Source organism: Desarmillaria tabescens, assembly GCF_030435595.1.
Source record: "Desarmillaria tabescens strain CCBAS 213 chromosome Unknown EV420scaffold_51, whole genome shotgun sequence".
Classification (NCBI taxonomy): Eukaryota; Fungi; Basidiomycota; class Agaricomycetes; order Agaricales; family Physalacriaceae; genus Desarmillaria; species Desarmillaria tabescens.
The window spans coordinates 167,359-185,008 of NW_026848350.1; the positions used below are offsets into that span (position 1 = coordinate 167,359).

General features: G+C 48.0%; 7 protein-coding genes across 7 annotated transcripts; 5 read left to right on the forward strand and 2 right to left on the reverse strand.

Annotated features, from left to right (window-relative positions):
• Positions 1-899: 899 nt before the first annotated feature.
• Positions 900-2,470, reverse strand: EV420DRAFT_981383 (uncharacterized protein). Its single transcript, XM_060484247.1, has 7 exons — positions 2,426-2,470; positions 2,181-2,372; positions 2,058-2,124; positions 1,856-1,994; positions 1,760-1,801; positions 1,245-1,704; positions 900-1,196 (listed from the first exon to the last, which is right to left on the reverse strand). The coding sequence occupies exons 2-7, from the start codon at positions 2,283-2,285 to the stop codon at positions 993-995; spliced, it is 1,017 nt and encodes a 338-aa protein (XP_060325367.1). The 5' UTR covers positions 2,286-2,372; positions 2,426-2,470; the 3' UTR covers positions 900-992.
• Positions 2,471-3,075: 605 nt separating this feature from the next.
• On the forward strand, positions 3,076-4,040 carry EV420DRAFT_1573062 (uncharacterized protein). The gene is made up of 3 exons (XM_060474372.1): positions 3,076-3,296; positions 3,350-3,847; positions 3,895-4,040. The coding sequence occupies exons 1-2, from the start codon at positions 3,234-3,236 to the stop codon at positions 3,821-3,823; spliced, it is 537 nt and encodes a 178-aa protein (XP_060325368.1). The 5' UTR covers positions 3,076-3,233; the 3' UTR covers positions 3,824-3,847; positions 3,895-4,040.
• Positions 4,041-4,806: 766 nt separating this feature from the next.
• Positions 4,807-6,701, forward strand: EV420DRAFT_981420 (uncharacterized protein). The gene is made up of 5 exons (XM_060484248.1): positions 4,807-4,898; positions 4,951-5,005; positions 5,055-5,626; positions 5,682-6,109; positions 6,163-6,701. The coding sequence occupies exons 2-5, from the start codon at positions 4,971-4,973 to the stop codon at positions 6,412-6,414; spliced, it is 1,287 nt and encodes a 428-aa protein (XP_060325369.1). The 5' UTR covers positions 4,807-4,898; positions 4,951-4,970; the 3' UTR covers positions 6,415-6,701.
• A 111-nt stretch (positions 6,702-6,812) lies between these two features.
• Positions 6,813-7,795, reverse strand: EV420DRAFT_1314342 (Prefoldin subunit-domain-containing protein; the record flags this gene model as incomplete). The annotated part of the gene is made up of 5 exons (XM_060468629.1): positions 7,623-7,795; positions 7,496-7,572; positions 7,326-7,437; positions 7,107-7,271; positions 6,813-7,055 (listed from the first exon to the last, which is right to left on the reverse strand). Exons 1-5 carry the CDS (start codon positions 7,695-7,697, stop codon positions 6,813-6,815), a joined length of 672 nt encoding a protein of 223 aa, XP_060325370.1. The 5' UTR covers positions 7,698-7,795.
• A 241-nt stretch (positions 7,796-8,036) lies between these two features.
• On the forward strand, positions 8,037-8,952 carry EV420DRAFT_1648541 (uncharacterized protein; the record flags this gene model as incomplete). Its single annotated transcript, XM_060478184.1, has 2 exons — positions 8,037-8,715; positions 8,771-8,952. The coding sequence occupies 2 exons, from the start codon at positions 8,037-8,039 to the stop codon at positions 8,950-8,952; spliced, it is 861 nt and encodes a 286-aa protein (XP_060325371.1).
• A 229-nt stretch (positions 8,953-9,181) lies between these two features.
• Positions 9,182-11,424, forward strand: EV420DRAFT_1648542 (MFS general substrate transporter; the record flags this gene model as incomplete). Its single annotated transcript, XM_060478185.1, has 13 exons — positions 9,182-9,344; positions 9,398-9,452; positions 9,503-9,518; positions 9,580-9,716; positions 9,773-9,888; positions 9,943-9,975; positions 10,030-10,109; positions 10,163-10,568; positions 10,618-10,666; positions 10,718-10,775; positions 10,829-11,083; positions 11,133-11,240; positions 11,293-11,424. 13 exons carry the CDS (start codon positions 9,182-9,184, stop codon positions 11,422-11,424), a joined length of 1,608 nt encoding a protein of 535 aa, XP_060325372.1.
• A 181-nt stretch (positions 11,425-11,605) lies between these two features.
• EV420DRAFT_1648543 (SNF2 family N-terminal domain-containing protein) lies at positions 11,606-17,564 on the forward strand (the record flags this gene model as incomplete). The annotated part of the gene is made up of 23 exons (XM_060478186.1): positions 11,606-12,833; positions 12,887-12,993; positions 13,061-13,494; positions 13,548-13,640; positions 13,688-13,795; positions 13,844-13,934; positions 13,986-14,129; positions 14,177-14,251; positions 14,303-14,353; positions 14,405-14,879; positions 14,940-15,070; positions 15,121-15,380; positions 15,433-15,610; positions 15,666-15,777; positions 15,831-16,394; positions 16,454-16,606; positions 16,664-16,690; positions 16,745-16,844; positions 16,896-16,993; positions 17,040-17,084; positions 17,135-17,155; positions 17,206-17,380; positions 17,426-17,564. The coding sequence occupies 23 exons, from the start codon at positions 11,606-11,608 to the stop codon at positions 17,562-17,564; spliced, it is 4,809 nt and encodes a 1,602-aa protein (XP_060325373.1).
• Positions 17,565-17,650: the final 86 nt, after the last annotated feature.

Below are 17,650 nucleotides of genomic sequence, written 5' to 3' on the forward strand. Positions count from 1 at the left end.
TATCTTTCCGGGATGAATCTCTCGTGCCGCAATATCTACATACTCAGTGAAGACTCAGGATGGTTCTTCAGATGTAAGAATACTCATAAGACAAGTAAACTGCACCCATGTCACACGGATCATATTTCGAAGAGTGGACACAGGAACCAAACTACCACTTGAATGCTATCGCAGTCACGCTAGGTCCGCAAGGCGAAGCAGTCCAGCCTCTCGTGGTGGCAGGATCCTAAATGGGGCCTACGAAAAAGGTTGCATCAAGTGATGATAGGTCAGAAAGATAGCCATAGCATGAAATACCTGTCCTATGCAAAGGAGGGGCATCATACCGACCAGATAGCCGTTGATGTTCGATAAGAAATCGACTTCAGGATATCGGACATCTTGTAAGGCAGATTCACATTCGGCCACAAAGAGTCATATTTATTGATTCAAACTGCACAATAAATTCAGCTATACACAAGAAGCGAAAAGACTGACTTATTCCCTCAGAAGAAGAAAGAAGCAGCGCGACCACCCAAAAGTTTGAAGACGCCGATGGTACCTGCTATCCCTGAGTGCCAATGAAGCGTCTAAGTCCTAATATGCCATGTGCGTTGCTGATGTAGGTCGAAAGGGGCAGGTAACTTTATCTTAGCTGAAACATATCGGTAGAAAGTGATAGTACCAAATGAAGAAGCGCGTCAACATCGCGTCCACCACCATGTCATTCACGTGCTTCGAAATGGGTTTCTCGGACTCAACACACACCGAACAGTAGGCCACAAAAATGGTCCAGCAGCTAAATATTCCTTCGAAAGATTCATACATTGCAACTGGAAGGTTACCTCAGTTAAACACAGAATGAGGTCGAATTTCAGAGTCAATGGAATGTTGAATGACTAAACTCGCCAACTTGAAAAGAATAAAAAAATATACGCGTAGGTACGACAATTATTTAATCAGCGAAAGAGTCATCCAACACCTCATCTACCTGCCAGTGATACTGCACCAAATCAAACCTCTGGTGCACCACGGTATGCCGACGACGGTGGTGGACTGGTAGTCTGTGCCGGTGAGAACCTATTAGGAGTCATATTCGAGTCGGGAGATGATGGCGAATGTGGGGCATAAGGTTGAGGATATCCTCCCGGAGCTTGTTGCTGGCCATACGGTAAGCCATTTTGGACGGTAGGAAAAGTGGAAGGGTCATTAGGGTCCTACGCAATCTGAGCTCGATGGCAAACCTTCAACAATACCGGACTCACATAAATTTTATCATATGTTGTAGTAGTAGGCGCATATGCCGATCCAGAAAGGTTCTGGCCCACTAAAGAAGGCGCGGGAGGGGGAATATCACCCCCAATGGGACCAGTAGTCGCAGCGACGGCAGGCCGACGACGACGACGACGGCGGACTAAGAAGAAGATGAGACCAGCGATTAACGCGAGGCCTACAACACCTCCCACAACCCCACCGACGATCGCGCCAGTGTTGCTACTTCCACTGGAGCTTGATCCAGAGGTTGCTGCAGGGGCGGAGGTGCCAGAAGCAGATGCGGAACGCGAGGTAGAACCGCTAGTCGAGGAAGCGCTACTAGACGCGATGTGTGTTGCCTCAGAGCCCGTGTCGGTTACAGCACTAGCAAAGTCGAACGTGCCATTTGGTAAAAGGGCTTGATAAGCATAGTGTGGTACTGCAGTACCGTCGGGTATATTTTCTGGGAACCTGTAAGTGAGCAAAGAGGTTATTCTTGTTCTCGGATTAGAATAGGCAAGCGTACGTCTGGTACGTTGTTGTGCAATTAGCGTCCCATTCATTCCAACTATATGCGCCACAGTTAATTCTTGATCCTGAAGGAATCACGAAGAGAACTCACACTGAGACGGAACCACCTTGGCAAGCAGCACATACGTCCAGGAGGGAATAGTACACGGTATTGCAGACACAGTCGGACGTGTATATGGCGCCTACACCCGAATAGTGGTACCCCGACGGAAGGGCCTGGATTGTGAAATCTGTCAAAAAAGGATTTTTTTGAGAAAAAAGTTCTCGACGATGTCGTGGATAGCAAACCGTACCAGTGGTACATACACCACCCAATGCTCTTCCTATATCGCAAGGACTTTGTTTTAGCGAATTGAACGACTACATCAAAGATCAGTCGTCATTCGTGGTACCATCAAGGATAACGGCCCACTCACCCATGAGTACGCAGAGTCAGTACAGGTCGCCTCGCTCTGCGCCCTTGCCCCCCTCAAGTTCTGCAAGGCTAGAACAGATAGAAACACTGCCAAGTCGCGCAACATGTTACTTGGATGTGGGGGGAGAGCGAAAGATCGCCACTGTCCCTATGTCGCATATAAAGTAAATCAGATCTGTTTGACGGAAGCATGCTGTAAGTAGCTCATGAGGGCTCGTGCCTAGATTTGTTTAGGCTGTGCCGCACATTCCTCCCATGCGTTTTGTATACGTCAGGAGTTGTCTCCGATTGAGAGATCTGACTGCCATCGTACCACGAGTCGAAGCATTTTCTGTTACCATGGGTCAATATGCAGCTAGAATTCCTCAGTGCTGCAGTGCTGCAGCTGGTCTGATTAGCATCAAGGATCACAACGTAAATCAATCAGGCAAGGCGTTTCGAACTGACAAATGACTGGACAGATTGTCGATCATTATCAATACCTGAGGAATGTGCGTGTAGAGAGTTATATAGAAGCTGGAATGGTAAAGACTCTGAAAAGAGAGACGTTACCAAGAGCTGGGAAGAAAACTTCGGAGCTCGATTTGAAGAGGTAATATGCGATGCTTTTTTGTGATAGTGGCCAAGAGGTTCGGTGATAACTCTCCGGGCCCCTAGTACGACGTCTTGCGACTGCTTTCTAACCGTTTTTGTACGAAAGCGGTGAAAATGAATTCGTTTAATTATGACAAGATGAAACGCGAACGTACGAGAAAAAGAATGAATGGTGAACGGATAGCAAAAGTCGGGGATGAATATGCTGGTAATATGGTCTACTATAAGCGTTGAAGAGATGCAAAATTTCCTTCATGAAGGAGAATGGGAAAAAGGCAGGCCCAATGCGGAACGAACCAGTTCAGATCAAAAATGAAACCAGTCAACGGACTGAATGGACCCTGAGATCAATTGGCGCTTAAGGAGTACAGCTATCCATGAAATTTGTTTGCCCTAAACTTGATTCCTCACGGTCGACAACGATAAAATCAGCTGAAGCGCCTGCCTGAATTAATCACGAATGAGTGGGTACGACCAGGCTCTCCTCGCTGAGGCCCCGGCAGCGACAAAGGCCCAGCTGCAGGTATGCATTCGGTTCCTCATTAGCGGAACACGTTTCTAATGTCTGGTATACAGGAAGGCTACAATCCAGATATTTTACGACCTAACCGTACGCCCCCTGTACGCAGCGACTCTGATCCGGATCCTGAAAGCCAGAGCGGGCCCCCGACTTCAAAAGAGCACTTGCCGCTTAGCGCCGAATCTAGCGCGCCTTTGCGCCGGATACCCTTCTGGCGCACGCGGAAGGGGATTATTATCATCGTCATTGCGGTCATTGTGGTGATTGGGGCGGTGGTAGGAGGAGCGGTGGGGGGAACTGTAGGGAAGAGCAACAACAACAACAACAATAATGCCGTAGAAGGGGGAATCACTCAGACAGGAATACCGGCGCCGTCAGCTTCGTCTAGTAGTGGGAGTGGGCAGGGCATTGAGCAGGGCGGACCGACTACGTCTTCAGCAAATCGCCAGACGACAACGACAACGACGGCGACGGCGGCGACGACACCAACTGGCGGCGGCTCGGTGCAAGGTGGGGGAGGCGTATCATAGTTCTTGTTTTTATGTATATTATTGGCGAGTTACTTTCCATCTCTTCCTTCTTTGCGTTAATGGTTGTCCAGCACCATATGTTCTACCCTTGGATATTTGACATCTCTACCTTTGGAATCCATGGTTTTCATACACAGATAGTCAGCCACAACTATCTCGCGTGGTTTTGCTCTTACAAAACTCGAGTTGAATAGACTTGAACACAAAATCCAGGTTTTGATGGCTTCGTCGAGACTTGAATGGCCCGCACTCCGTATTAGTCTGACCTGTGGTTCGTAAACTGTACCCGCCCTCATTTGTTCTTCAAGGCTTCGAGTGATATGCGTTGACCTTCTGCAGAAGTAGGTGGATTCTCTCAATACGGTGTCATCACCCCAGATCAGTCTGTGATCATGATATCCAACAGTCTCACGCCTTGTTTCAGGTTTTATTTTCCAAGCTCTCTTCTTATTCATTTCCACGACCATCAGCAGACCCTCCTATTCATCGGTACGTTCAGCCCGCTCACAATTCGCTTTATCTATTCGGCCTTCTGATTTAGGTATTTTCTTTCTTTGTTTTCGTATGCACAGACCAGCATGACACAACAATGGGTGCCCGTCCCAGGTCGGCACATGACCGTCGCGTCAGTGGCACAAGCTTGAACATCCCTTTTCAACTACCACCCTGTCATTCTGGGCTTCTCTGCATCCGCCACCCATCATGTCCGAGATTGAGATCGAATCGTACTTCTTCACTAGGCGCGACATCACTTGCCTAACCTCACTCCTCGCAGCTCTCGAGCACTGGAGATTTGCTGGTCGCGAACTCGACTACAGACTACGACCCAAGGTGACAGAAGCAGACCAGCGCAGAATGTTCTACACTGCTATGGCAGATGTTTCTAGTACTGTGGATCGGTCGGTTGCAGTCACTGGCTCCCTCACCGCGGATCGGAGGATTCGGTTGGTGGTGTCAGCCTCGAAATCAGGTATTTGTTCATCGGCTCCACACATCTCACTACGACGTTAATGCGTTGTGGGTACAGTCATCGATGAATCGGCGGCTACCCAATCAGATTCGTCCAGTGCGAGTGGTGAGTATCTTCTCATATGGCAACTAGTGCTTATTTAACACGTTCGCCATAGAAAGTACTCTTGTTGAAGCGATGGACGTCGACAAGGAAGAGGAGGCACCTCAACTGTATGTCGTCTAGAACCTCCATTCTCATCCCCCTCTCAAATTTCCTCAGAAATCCAGCACCTCATCCCAAGCCACTCTCTCTAGATCATTTCTTATCACCACTCCTCGAATCGAAGTTTGAATCCGCCTGGCCCCTCCTCGAACGCACCTTAGATCACCACCCAAGCGAACTCTTGCAGAGAATTGTTGCCTCGGACGCGATATTCTCTCGGCGATATAAAGGCTTCCGCGGGATTTTCAAAAGATGGAAGGCAGACCATGCGATAGATCAGTTCCTACTCCCAGAGGGAGGTATAACAAAAGTTATAGGCAAAGCCGAAGCCGAAAGAATAGAGAAAAGCATACCTGGGGTCCGTGTGGGGAAGACCGGTCGCGTCATTGTGTCGAATGCAAACTTGGCCAAGTGGATTAATGAGATGGGCAAATTGTTATGCGAGACTGTGAAAGTGCTCAAAGACGAGAACCAATCCGGCGAGACGCAGACCAGCATGGGGATGTCATGCATATCCACGATATCTATTATCAGAGAGGTATTTTCCGCGGATGAATTTCTACCTGTTTTCGTCGCGTCGTCATTGGCTCCCCCCTTAGCGTCCTGTTACACCCACGCACAACGCATTGGTGAGTCATTCAACTTATTCTGAATTCACTTTTCCAGCTTACGCTTCCATTACAGATCCTAATGACACCGCCGCGCACCAGTCATACCCCATCCCCATGTGCTTACATACCCTCGTTATCAACTATCTGAACCACATCTGCGGCTACCGAGCGTCTGCCTCCGTGCTCTACGTGATTCACCAGTGGTATGCTAGCCGGCTTCCTGCCCAGGTGAAACCCAAGTTGGAAGTATACTACCTCACGACGGACGACTCGATTTTGGAGATGCACGATGTGTCTCTGGACCTCGTACTACGGTCGTTCATTGCCGTGGATACCAAAGAAGGATGGTACAAGCGCCGGAGAGGATGGTTGAAGGCCCAAAACGTCACTGGGTCCATACACCCTGAGGCTGCGCTCATGTGCCTCCAACTCGCGACTACGACTCAGAGACAGGTGGATCGATTACAGGCGCGACACCATTTCGACGACGATGCTGCTCAGGTGCGTATTGTGTTCATTTTGAATATCATATCCCTAATCATTAGTTCGTGTAGCTGCTTTCGCAGCTCGATAACTGCATCGGGTTGAGCCGCAAGATGTGCTGGTGCTGTAATCAACTATGGAGTTTGAAGGCCCAGAAGAAGACGAAAGAAAGTACCGACCCACACTATTGTCATGGTCATGTTCTTCCGTGGATTCCCCCGGCGTATGGTGTCAGCCTGAAGGTGCTGAAACGGATGCGGTCGGATTTGGTCGAAATGTTGAAGCAGACTGTCATTTCCTTGATGGTGGAAGACTTGATATAAGCTTTCCAGGGGGCATCCATCTACGATACTAGTGTTGAGGAAAGAAAGAAGTTTGGACGATCGCGATACGATATACCTAGTGCTACACCCTAGATTTGATAGACTTATTAACAGAGCCATCAGGACAGCGACTGTCTGTGCTTGAGCATGGCACGTCTGGAGAAATGCAATCGACGGCGCTTCCACAGAAAATTCTCTCGTCGTCGTCTAGCTGACTATAGCAGCCAGCATTCTAATCGATTTGTTCTGCAGTCTGAATACAACTCTCGACTGGCGAATTTTCGTTGTCTTGTTCAATTAGGCAGCAATTTTGGCACCTCTGGCTTGATTGACCGTTCGGAAAGCTAATTGCAAAATTATAGGGAATAATCAGCAAAGAAATCGCATTCAGAAGTCATCTAGCCACTGTCGCCTTTAGTTGTACCGCTCGATCCCACTAACGCCTCCTTCTCTCTTCGCTCCCGTCGTCGCTTCACATCCCAGTTATATACACGTGCGGTATTCACTTCCATTATCGTCAGCTGTTCTCTAATAAATTCCAGGTCTTCAATCGTATTTTGAAGACTCGTCTCGGCAGCTTCGAGTTTAGATTTTAGTAGAGCGATGGCTTCTGGTATTTTGTATGACAGCATAACATTAGCCTGGAAGACATTTCAGGAAAATTTTTTCTATGAGGTGATAACACAACGCACTCCGAGCCATAGATAGACTGTATCCGTCTCCTCAAGTTCTGCTTCGGCATACAGCGTCTCGTTCAGTTCGAAGGTGGTCCGTATCGGTTTTGAAGACGAATCATCAGCCTCATCGTCCAAGTCATCATCCAGATCATCACTTTCCGATGCCTTTCCCTTTCCCTCCTGTGTCCAACAATTGGTTAGTATAGGTATAATCTTGATAAACGGGGCTCGTACGCGTCTCTCCTGCAGATATTCCACCATATCCAACGTCTTCTTGTAATCAGGAATCTTCTCCTCTAATCCTCTCCGCCGTTGTGCTAGGTTATCGTCCATGTACCGGTACTTCCTGTAACGCATCTCATCAATGACCAACTCCCAACCAAGAGGAGGAATTGCAAGCGCACGCCATAGCATCTTGGAACGCTTTGAGTGGGCCTTCAATATCCCCGTCCGATCCTCCAACATATTCCTCTACATCTGCCTGAAGATAATTGAGACAGCGCTAGAAGTGCAAACAGACTTGGTACGAACGATGAATGGTGCTTTCGGTATTCCCCGAGGGTTCCTTTCCTCTGACACCACAGCTTGCAACTTCCCTGATTCCATAAAAGCACAAGTAACTGGTTTTCACTGAAAGTAAACCAAGGGATGAAGCTTTTCAGCAAGTCGATAATGAGTAAAGGTAAAGGGAGGAATTGTGTAAGTAATCCTTCAGCACAGCATTATGTCATCAAAAGGGCGTCATTACTTTTTTCCTATCATTGTGGTGGTGGTGAATTCTTTCATAAATTCTACATTGGCAATACATTACGAGGCGCCAACGTCAACCTTGCAATAAACATTGGCATATCACCAGTCTTTTTCCCTCGCCGAATTTCTAGTAAGTGTGCCCTTCGTTTAATGGAACTGGTTGAGAACAATCTCCGCTGTAGAATTTGGTCTCCAATGTCCTTTCGTCTTCTCCGCCGACCCATTGGTCACTACCGTATACCGACCTCTCCACTATGTATTCAATACCACAGCCTTCCACTTCCACCTATCCAAACACTCAACCCCAAAGCCCTGACGGAGTCCGACTTCCGTGACCTCTCCGGCAGGGTGTCAGACGGGCCCTTGGGATATCGTTTTCGGTATTATTGGCCCGGGGGCCGCAGGACTTCCTTAGCTTTCCCCAACCAAACTGCTGGATATTATTATTATTGGACCCACTCAGACCTACCCGCAACGGCAGGCCAACTTCGATTCCGTGTCACTCCTACAAATGATCCTTCACTATTCGCATCGGGATCAGACCTCTTGAAACCTAACGGTATGCCTTGGGTCGTACCGATGTGTAGACTCCTCGGTCTACCCAAAGCTGAAGGCTTCCTGCAGAAGCTATTGGAGGATGGACTGATGAGCGAGGACTTGATCCGTTCTGAGTATTTCCGTATATATAGGGAGCTCCACCTTTCTACCAAATCTGTGTTACTCGAGTCCTTTCACGATGCGTTCCCTTTATATCTCCCTCGGAAAACAATTCCTATCAAAATGATATCTTCCGGCAAAGTAGCGCAGGTGACATTAACGCTGGACGATCACTCATGGGTAGAAGATTTAAAATTGGCTGAGCCTGGGAAGAAAGGTCAGTAATTTGCGTCGGTTTAGCCGTTTTCAATGCTCATCATATTCGCTTTCAGTGTATGCCCATGCTCGTCTCCATGTTTCTGAAGAAGCGGTACGACCCGGACTTCAAGTCGTGCGGATTTTCTCTCCCAGTGGAGAGCAGCTTGAATCAGACTTCCCGTTGATCACCACATACAAATGGTCGGGGGATTTCCGTCCATTTTGGTCTTGGTGTCTACAAAGCGCAAAAGTGTGATTGGCAGAGGGAGGGATATGACTTACACATTTACCCAGTCGGCCGACATCATGATCGGTGTGCTGCATTATTTCCGTCCTTCTGATTTGAACGTAATTTTAACACTTCTTTGCTCATCGTGCAATCCCAACTTCGTCCGAACTTCACCCGAACCCCGGTTCGGCGACTGGTATAAAGGGAAGGGACATCAAAATTCCATGTTAGATAGTCCACCGGAAGCTACGCTCTCATGCACTCGAGAATGGATGCCCAGTCGGAAATCGTTGATGTCTCAGAGTCTGCGTCTGGCAATGTGGCGAAGATCGCTCTGGACGACATGTATGAGGATGGAACTGTAGACCCCGTCTATCAGGCGAAAGCTCGCGTGCTGAACAATGCGATTCAAGAGATCGGTTAGTATATACCAGAATTCTAGTGTTCGTGGAAGTCTAACTGATTGTCACAGGTATGGGCAAGTATCAGATTCATCTCTTCATCTGCGCTGGTTTTGGCTGGTTTGCGTGAGTTTCTTGGATGCTATATGGTTGCAGATATTAACATACCCATGCAGTGATAGTGTCTGGCCGGTCAGTTGCTATATCATCATTCAGCTGTCCAAAATCGACTGATGCAAAATGGATACCGTAGCTTATCACTGGTCTCATTTTGACGCAGGTCACCGCGGAGTTCAAGTTCAACGGCCCCCTCCTTACTTTAGCTGCAAACATCGGTCTATTAGTGGGTGCGATTGTTTGGAGTGTAGGTTGTGATATATGGGGAAGAAGGTACGGCATCCGATGATTTCGTCTCCGTCGTCAACACTGTTAACCTGAAGAGCTAGGTGGTCATTCAATCTGACTTTGCTCATAGCTGGAGTTTTCGGGCTCTCAGCTGGGGGGTCTCCCAATTTTATCACTCTTGCCTCTCTACTAGCAGTTGTCGGTGTGGGCGTAGGGGGTAAGTGAAAGCGTCCATCAGCGTATCACAAATCTCTCAAATGTTTTCTTTAAGGTAATATGCCTGTAGATTCGGCTGTGTTCCTCGGTAAACCGTGCAAAGTTCTTTGAATGGGCGATTAGACTTATCCGCCTGCGGCAGATCTCGTTCCTGGCACTCATCAATACCTGCTTACCGTGATGTCTGTCTGGTGGTCTTTGGGACAATTGCTTTGCAGCCTTGTGCGTTTGTGCCTTCGCTTCGGCTTTATTTGCACCTGACTTCTTTTCGACAGCTTGCATGGCCGCTTATCGCGAATTATTCTTGCCCAGAAGATGCTTCTGTGTGTGAGCGTTCCCAAAATATGGGGTGGCGCTATCTCCTGTTCACACTAGGAGGGATTACGTTGTTACTGTGGTGCCTTCGCTTCTTTTTGTTCACTCTCGTTGAAAGTCCGCGCTTCCTTGTAGGCATTGGAAGAGATGCTGAAGCGGTTTCCGTTATTCACAAAGTCGCCAAGTACAACTCTACTTCGACCGGTCTCAGCGTAGAACAGCTAAATCAGGCAGCAGAACTGAAGCCGGGGAGTGCAAAGAGGCCCATGCTCAGTCGTACTTCCGTCTATGGGCTTGAGCACGTGAAGGCTTTGTTTAGTACGCGAAAGGTGGCGATATCAACGACGCTTCTGATCGCACTCTGGGGTATATACTATCCATAGCAACTTCCAGGCGACAGGCTTACGGTTGACAGGAATCATTGGACTCGCTTCAACCCTCTACAACAGTTTTCTTCCATACCTGTACGATATCTTTCTTTCTACAGCAGGCTTTCTTAACACATTCGCTTCTAGGTTGACAAGCCGCGGAGCAGACTTCGGAGATGGGTCGCTTTTCATTACTTACAGAAACGTAAATTCATTTCCGGTTTTATCTCGCCACCAACAATACTAACTGTCTTATAGCAATTCATACTTAGCGTTATTGGCATTCCCGGAGCTTTCCTTGCTGGGTGGGCTGTAGAGCTGCCACACATTGGGCGTCGAGGCACTTTGGCGATCTCATCGGGCGAGTGGTCTGTTTTTTTGACGCTTCTTTCATTATTCAACGACCCCTCGCGAAAGACAGGGCTCACCGGCGCCTTTCTTTTCGCGAGTACCACCGCGCGGAACTCTAATGCTCTGCTCGGATGGAACTGCGGATATGTGTTCAATAGTAACGTGAGTTGCAATCGAACGCCAGTATCTGATTAGGAGCTGAGGCCAGTAGATCATGTATGGTGTCCTGTACGCAGTTTCCGCTGAGATATTCCCTGCTAAACACCGCGGTACGGGAAATGGCTTGGTGTCTACAGCTACTCGCGTCTTTGGTGTCATCGTGCGTTTTCGTTCATTCCCTTTTCTTTTGTCATGCTAATAGTTCTCGCCAGGCCCCGATCATTGCTTTGTATGCAGACATTGCAACCTCAGTTCCTGTGTACATTGCAGGCGCGCTCATCCTTTTCGCGGGAGCCCTGGCGATGCTTCTCCCCTATGAGCCGAGGGGTAAAGCGTCTATCTAGAAGTAGGTAAGAATGCCTTGGTACTTGTGTAGCGCAACTTTGTAGTACAGTACGAGCACAATAAATGCCAGAAACAGTGGCCCCTATTGAACCGTGGCGTGAGAATAATGCCACGCGACTCTGCGCGTGCGCGTCGCGCTCCCGAAATGACTCATGTGTTGTTACCTTTTTCCTTCTCATAATGCGGGATACAGGGACTTCCTCCCATTCCCTCTTCCTGCGGGCTACTAGTCGACACTATCTTGGTCATGGCTCGTTTAGACCTGCCTTGAATGTTAGTCATCTCCTGAGGCTCCTTGCAGAGCTGTCAGACGCGCCTCCCCCAATCCCCGGTAAGGGCAAGAAACGGACCGCTCAGGATACCCTCTTCAAGTCTCCGAATCCTAAGCGACGAAAGCTGGTACCAGGTTCTGACAGGGAGAATGACGAACAAGTCCTTGTTTACCCCACTATTCGCTCCTACATGCCACCTTTAGAAGGAAACACGCATACTCCTATCTTTCGCCACACCTTTGATATGCAATATACGACCGATTATCCAGCTCACCCTTTGAAGGATCATTTCAGTGATGATGCTGAATGGATTAGTGAAGAAGACGAACTGCGTGACGTCCTGCAAGGCCTTGGAGAGCAGGAGCCTCGGGCGTTAGATCTGGGACGTGTGTTCATCACTAAATATCACGACAAGTTTATAGGCGTCTCTGAAGAATATCAAGAAGATGGCGAAGGATGGCTATTTATGTTGCCCACAGTCCAAGCCACTCAAGATGCTGATCCCCATTCGTTCAAGACTGACATCCTCGAGTTGGCGGATACCTTGAAGACATTTGGGCGGGTTTCTATAAATGCCTCTCTTAGACTCACCGTCTTACCCTCCGACGTTTGCGACTCGAAGGACCTTCCTTTTCGGCTGCATGTGGATGCGACTGTTTCTATACTTACCCCACGCATATTTGATCCATTTGGGGGTTCTAAGGGCCTGACCAGGAAAACAATCGAACTTCTGGAGTCGGCTCAAAGACAGCTCTTGCGTTTTGCGTATCCCAAGCCTCCACCGTCGACATTCCAGGGTGTAGTGTCTATTCCCTTTTTTTATTCAATCCTTGGACCTGCCCCTACTCTTCCGTATAAGCGCGCAATAGAGGCTATGCAGCCTGCTGAGCTGCTTCCAACCCTACTGCCCTTTCAGCGGCGAAGCGTCGCCTGGCTTTTAGAGCGAGAAGGCAAGACGGTCACTTCTTCTGGAGAGATAATTTCAGCCAATACATCCGAATATTCCTCTTGGGAGACTATTCAAGCAGGCGACGTATCTTTTCAGTTTAATCGCTTGACTGGGCAAGTCCTTCCCACTTCTGAAACAGCAGAAGAGTCCGAACCTGTATTCGGCGGCATTCTAGCAGAAGAACCAGGTATGGGTTCCAAACCTGTACTCGTCACACTGTCTTACAACGTCATCTTTAAGGTCTAGGGAAAACTTTGGAAATTATCTCATTGATTCTTTTGAATCCTGCTCCGCCGGACCGAAACCCGGCTCAACAAATTAGATGGGACCCTATAGCAAGGCTCGAAGTGAGGGCGATCAAGGCGAGGCGTACTTTCTAATCCCGTTTATTTTCGATTTTGACGCCAAATACAGACGACCCTTATAGTTACCCCTCCAGCACTTGCATCCCAGTGGATCGACGAGCTTGCTACTCATGCACCTACCCTGAAAGTACTTGTGTACGACGGATGGTCCAAGGTCCCTGTCCCTATCACCACTACTCAAGTTGAAGAGGAACGCGCTAGGAGAAACAAAATCAATCAGAAACGCAGCAAAAAAGGACAAGCACTAGAACCCACGGACGACATCATGGATTGGTGCACATGGGTCAACACTTTCGACATTGTGGTCACTACGTATAACGTCTTGAAGACTGATTTCAACGTCGCTCGGGCGGCACCTCTTAGACCTAGGCGTACGGACGTGGTTTACTCCAACGTTGAGCGACCACGTAGCCCCTTGGTAATGTGTGAGTGGCAACGAGTCGTCATGGACGAAGTACAGATGGTTGGAGGGGGAAAAACGGAGTACGATTTTGTGCCTTTAGATTTCTCTCTGTTCACTCATCGTTGTTTCACAGAGACATGGTTTCACTTATTCCCCGGCTATCCTCATTTGCTGTATCGGGTACTCCTGCTCGTACTCAGGTCCAAGATTTGATACATGTTCTTAGGTACCCTTATACTCCACTTGTATAAACAGGAGCTAACTGACTATCAGATTCCTTCGTGTCGACAATGCTGTTGGATCTCCGCGTTTATGGAATCGTCTTATACAGCCTCCCTATGCCGGAGAACTAGCTGACTTTTTCCGTCATTACACGATCAGGTACGCCTGCTCCGCCCCCAGGTTCCTTTCCCTCACCATCATTTTAAGAACCATGAAGTCAACATTAGAAGCTGAGTTGACTATACCACAACAAACCCGCTATCTTGTTAGCATTGAGATGGGTCGTATTGAACGCCATGTGAGCCCGGTCGATCTTTCCTCGAACCATCTCAGTCTCACGTTGAGATAGGTTTATGATCAAACTCTTGAAGCTGTTCTACAGGAGCTCGGTCTTGATGCTCGTGGCGTGGCGGCATCAGCCGGCTGGGAAACAGACGGGACTGTTCTACGGTCCTCACTTCGCCGACTTCGAGGAATATGTACCCATCCCCAAGTATGTCTACAGCAGCAATGGGAGATAAGATTTAATATTGTGCCCAGGTCGGACAGCTTCAGCGCCAGAACGACAAACTATTTAAACCAGGTGCCTTGAAGACCATCGAGGAGGTTTTACATGTTAGCTGTTCACTTTCAAGTTTTACTCTCTCCTAACGCAATTCTTGATAGACCATGCAAGATCAAAATTGGAGAAACGTCATGGACGACTTCAAGTCGAAGGTCTTTTCATGTTTCAACCTCGATATGTCCCGTATTAATTACAGAATGCAGGTGCAAGCTATTATCACGCTTGCTCAGCTGAAACAGCACGACGAGGGTGATCACAACCGTTATCATCGCTCACTGGAGCTCCTTCTAGCCGCCGAAAAAGAGGCCAACAAGTTGATTGACGAAATAGAATCGGCCATCACAGACCACGATGCTAAAGGTGATGTCTTAAGAAAGGAAGCAGCTGCCCGTAGAGCGTCTCAGCCAGAACTGCCAAGTCAAAAAGGGAAAGAACGAGAGCTATCATGGACCCCATCCGAGGACACAGATGACGACGGTCTTCCCCATACACCTGCTGGAGAAGAACATGGTATAAAGCGCCGTGCACTTCAACAGCGTCTTCGCGAGACGCGTATGGTTCTGCATCGCGTCAAGTTCTTGCAAGGTGACACCTACCACGTTTTGGGAGATTCATTCTCTGCAGAAGAGTCAGCTGCGTATACAATTTGTGAGGAAATGCGACGCGACCTTTTGAAAAGTAGGTCACCTTCCCGGCGTCTGCCATAATTGGAAAGAAAATCATCTTCTCTTTGCCTAGGTACGGAAGACGAGGCTAATCGCGGAATGGCTCAGTTGGACGTGGATGCCACTAAACATGGGATAAACGAAAATACTCTGACTATTCCTCTTCCATTCCTGGAGCAAGGGGGGATACGTTCCAGTGACATTGTGCGTACATCCGTAATTGTTCAGCGTTGACAGCTGAACAAGCAAAACAGGTTGATCAACTTCATGAAATCATCGAAGATGTTCTCAATGTTCAATCGGTCTTACTATGGGAATGGAGGACTCACCTCCACAAGTTACTTACACAGAGGTTGTCGGCTTCTGAGAATGAGGCCGACGGTGAAGAATATCAGCGTAGTCTCGATGATCAAGGAGAGGCAGAGACTTATCTCCAAGCATACACTGCACTTCTTGCGGATCGCCGGGAAGCCCTTGTAAATGAACGAACTCTACTAGCGGTACATGATGCAAGGTCAGCGTTATTAGCTGATTTTTCTGTCCCCTGTTCTAACCTTTTCCGACAGAGAGGCAAAGCACCGCCAGACAAGAACTGCTGGAAAAGCAGTGGCTGCAGCAGCTGACAACACTTCGGTACTGCCAAGTGATATTCAATTGCAGCCTGAGCACGAAGTGCTCCACCAGGAATTAGCTGAACAGCGTAAAAAGTTGCTGAAGGAACTTGACGCTCGGTCGGTAAAATCGGTAAGTTTGAATCGGTATCAATATATAACAGAAGGCTCTTAGTTCCGACGAACAGATTTTGGTGGATCTTACGGCGGCTATGTCTAGGATCAACCGTGATTCAGATCCGGAGAAAGCACTGTTGAAAGATGCCATAGCTGAGGTTCGCCGACTCATCACAGATCAAGGTATTTGTTATGCTGTCGAGGGTCTTCATGCGTGTTCTCAATCTTCATTAAAGGCGCTAATCTTGACAAGCTTGATGCTGATCTCGCTTTATTCCGAAAGGCTTTCAATCAGAGAATCCTGTATTTCCGTCAGCTACAGGAAATCTCTGATTCTGTCACCCAGGTTACATGGGAGAAGACCCTTGGTGAAGCTGTTCAAGAGTGTGAAGCAGAAAAGGCGCGGCTGGAAGACAGACTGAAGACGAGCCGAGCACGTCAACGGTACCTCGACAACCTTGCCAAGGACAGAGATGAAGCTAAGGACATAGAAGATGAGTGTGTTCTGTGTGGATGTGAATTTGAGCGTGGCTTTATCACTGCTTGGTATGTTGACACAACGTTCGTCTCCAAGTTAACGCCAACATTCACTATCAGTGCACACGTATTTTGCGAAGGCTGCATGAAAGCCTGGTTACAGCGGAGAGAAGGAAAAGCATGTCCCGTATGCCGAGTGCATGTCGACCCGAAGAACTTGCAAAGGTTTGCTGTAAACGGGCCTGAGAATCCTCCACCAGGCCGAATTGTTAATGGCGAGATGGTTCCACAATCTCGTCGAAAAATAGAATACAACATGATTGGTACGTATCTGACCTGTGATTTCGCACTTTTCTCATACCGTCTTAACGATGGCGCGTAGATCCGGAGCTGTTTGACTCTATCGAACACATGGAATGCTATGGCGACTATGGGAGGAAGATCCAAACTCTTGTCCGACATCTTCTGTACTTGCAAGAGAATGACCCTGGCTGCAAGTCTATCGTCTTTTCCGCGTGGGAAGATTCATTACACAGTTCGTTTGGTTGTTCATATTGCTTAATGCAATGCTGACGATTTTCTGTCTTTTCAGTATTGCAACGTGCTCTTACAGACAACGGTCAGCACCAAGCTTCTATTTGTTTCCACAAAAGCTCACATATTTCACCGTTAGCCATCCAATGTCTGCGAATCGACCAGGGGCGAACGAAGGGTAACAACGCCTCAAAGAGGTTCAAGTCTGATCCTGATATTCGTGTCTTGCTCTTACACGGGTAAGTTTCTATTCTCCACGGCGTCACAACTTGATTCATATTGGTATGTAGTGAGCGAGAAAACGCAGGATTGAACATTACTTGTGCATCAAGAGTCTTCTTGTTGGAGAGTGTTGTACACCACGGCTTCGAAGTTCAAGGCACGTTCAGTGACAGAGAAGATAATGCTGCTAATTGGTAATGATATTTTCACAGCAATCGCCCGAATTGATCGTTTGGGACAGACCCGACCCACGGAAGGTACGTTTATGCCGCTATTAGTTATGGGCACGTGTTTATGACTCTGGTAGTCTACTGCTACTACGCTGAAGGTAAAATTCCAAGGCATTTGTTTTCTTTTCTAACATCTGTCGTCTTCCAGATACTGTCGAGAGAAACATCCTTGATTTAGCTGCTCGTCGAGGGCTTTCGCTTTATACCAAAGGGAATTCAGCTGGAACCCTGAACGCCTCTTCCTTTGACGTCGCCAGCGGCGATAAAGACATTGATTCTCCTTCAAAGAAGAATCATGCCCTGAAAGGAGATTTTATATCGAAGTACGGCTCATCCTGAAACGATCTATTTGTGCTTACAAGTTCCAGGATCGATGATATGTTGGCGATTCTTTTCCCACATATGTATGAAGATGTTGAGTATTTAGTGCCTCCTGATGAGGACGTGCATATGAAGGATGGTACTGAGCAGACGAATGCTGTTGCAGGTCCTTCCAGGCTGAGATGAAGTCGAGAGGTGATATCAGATCTATGATGGACGATGATTGTCAAAGAGATGTAACGTAACCTGGAATGATAGACAGGTTGAGGGGT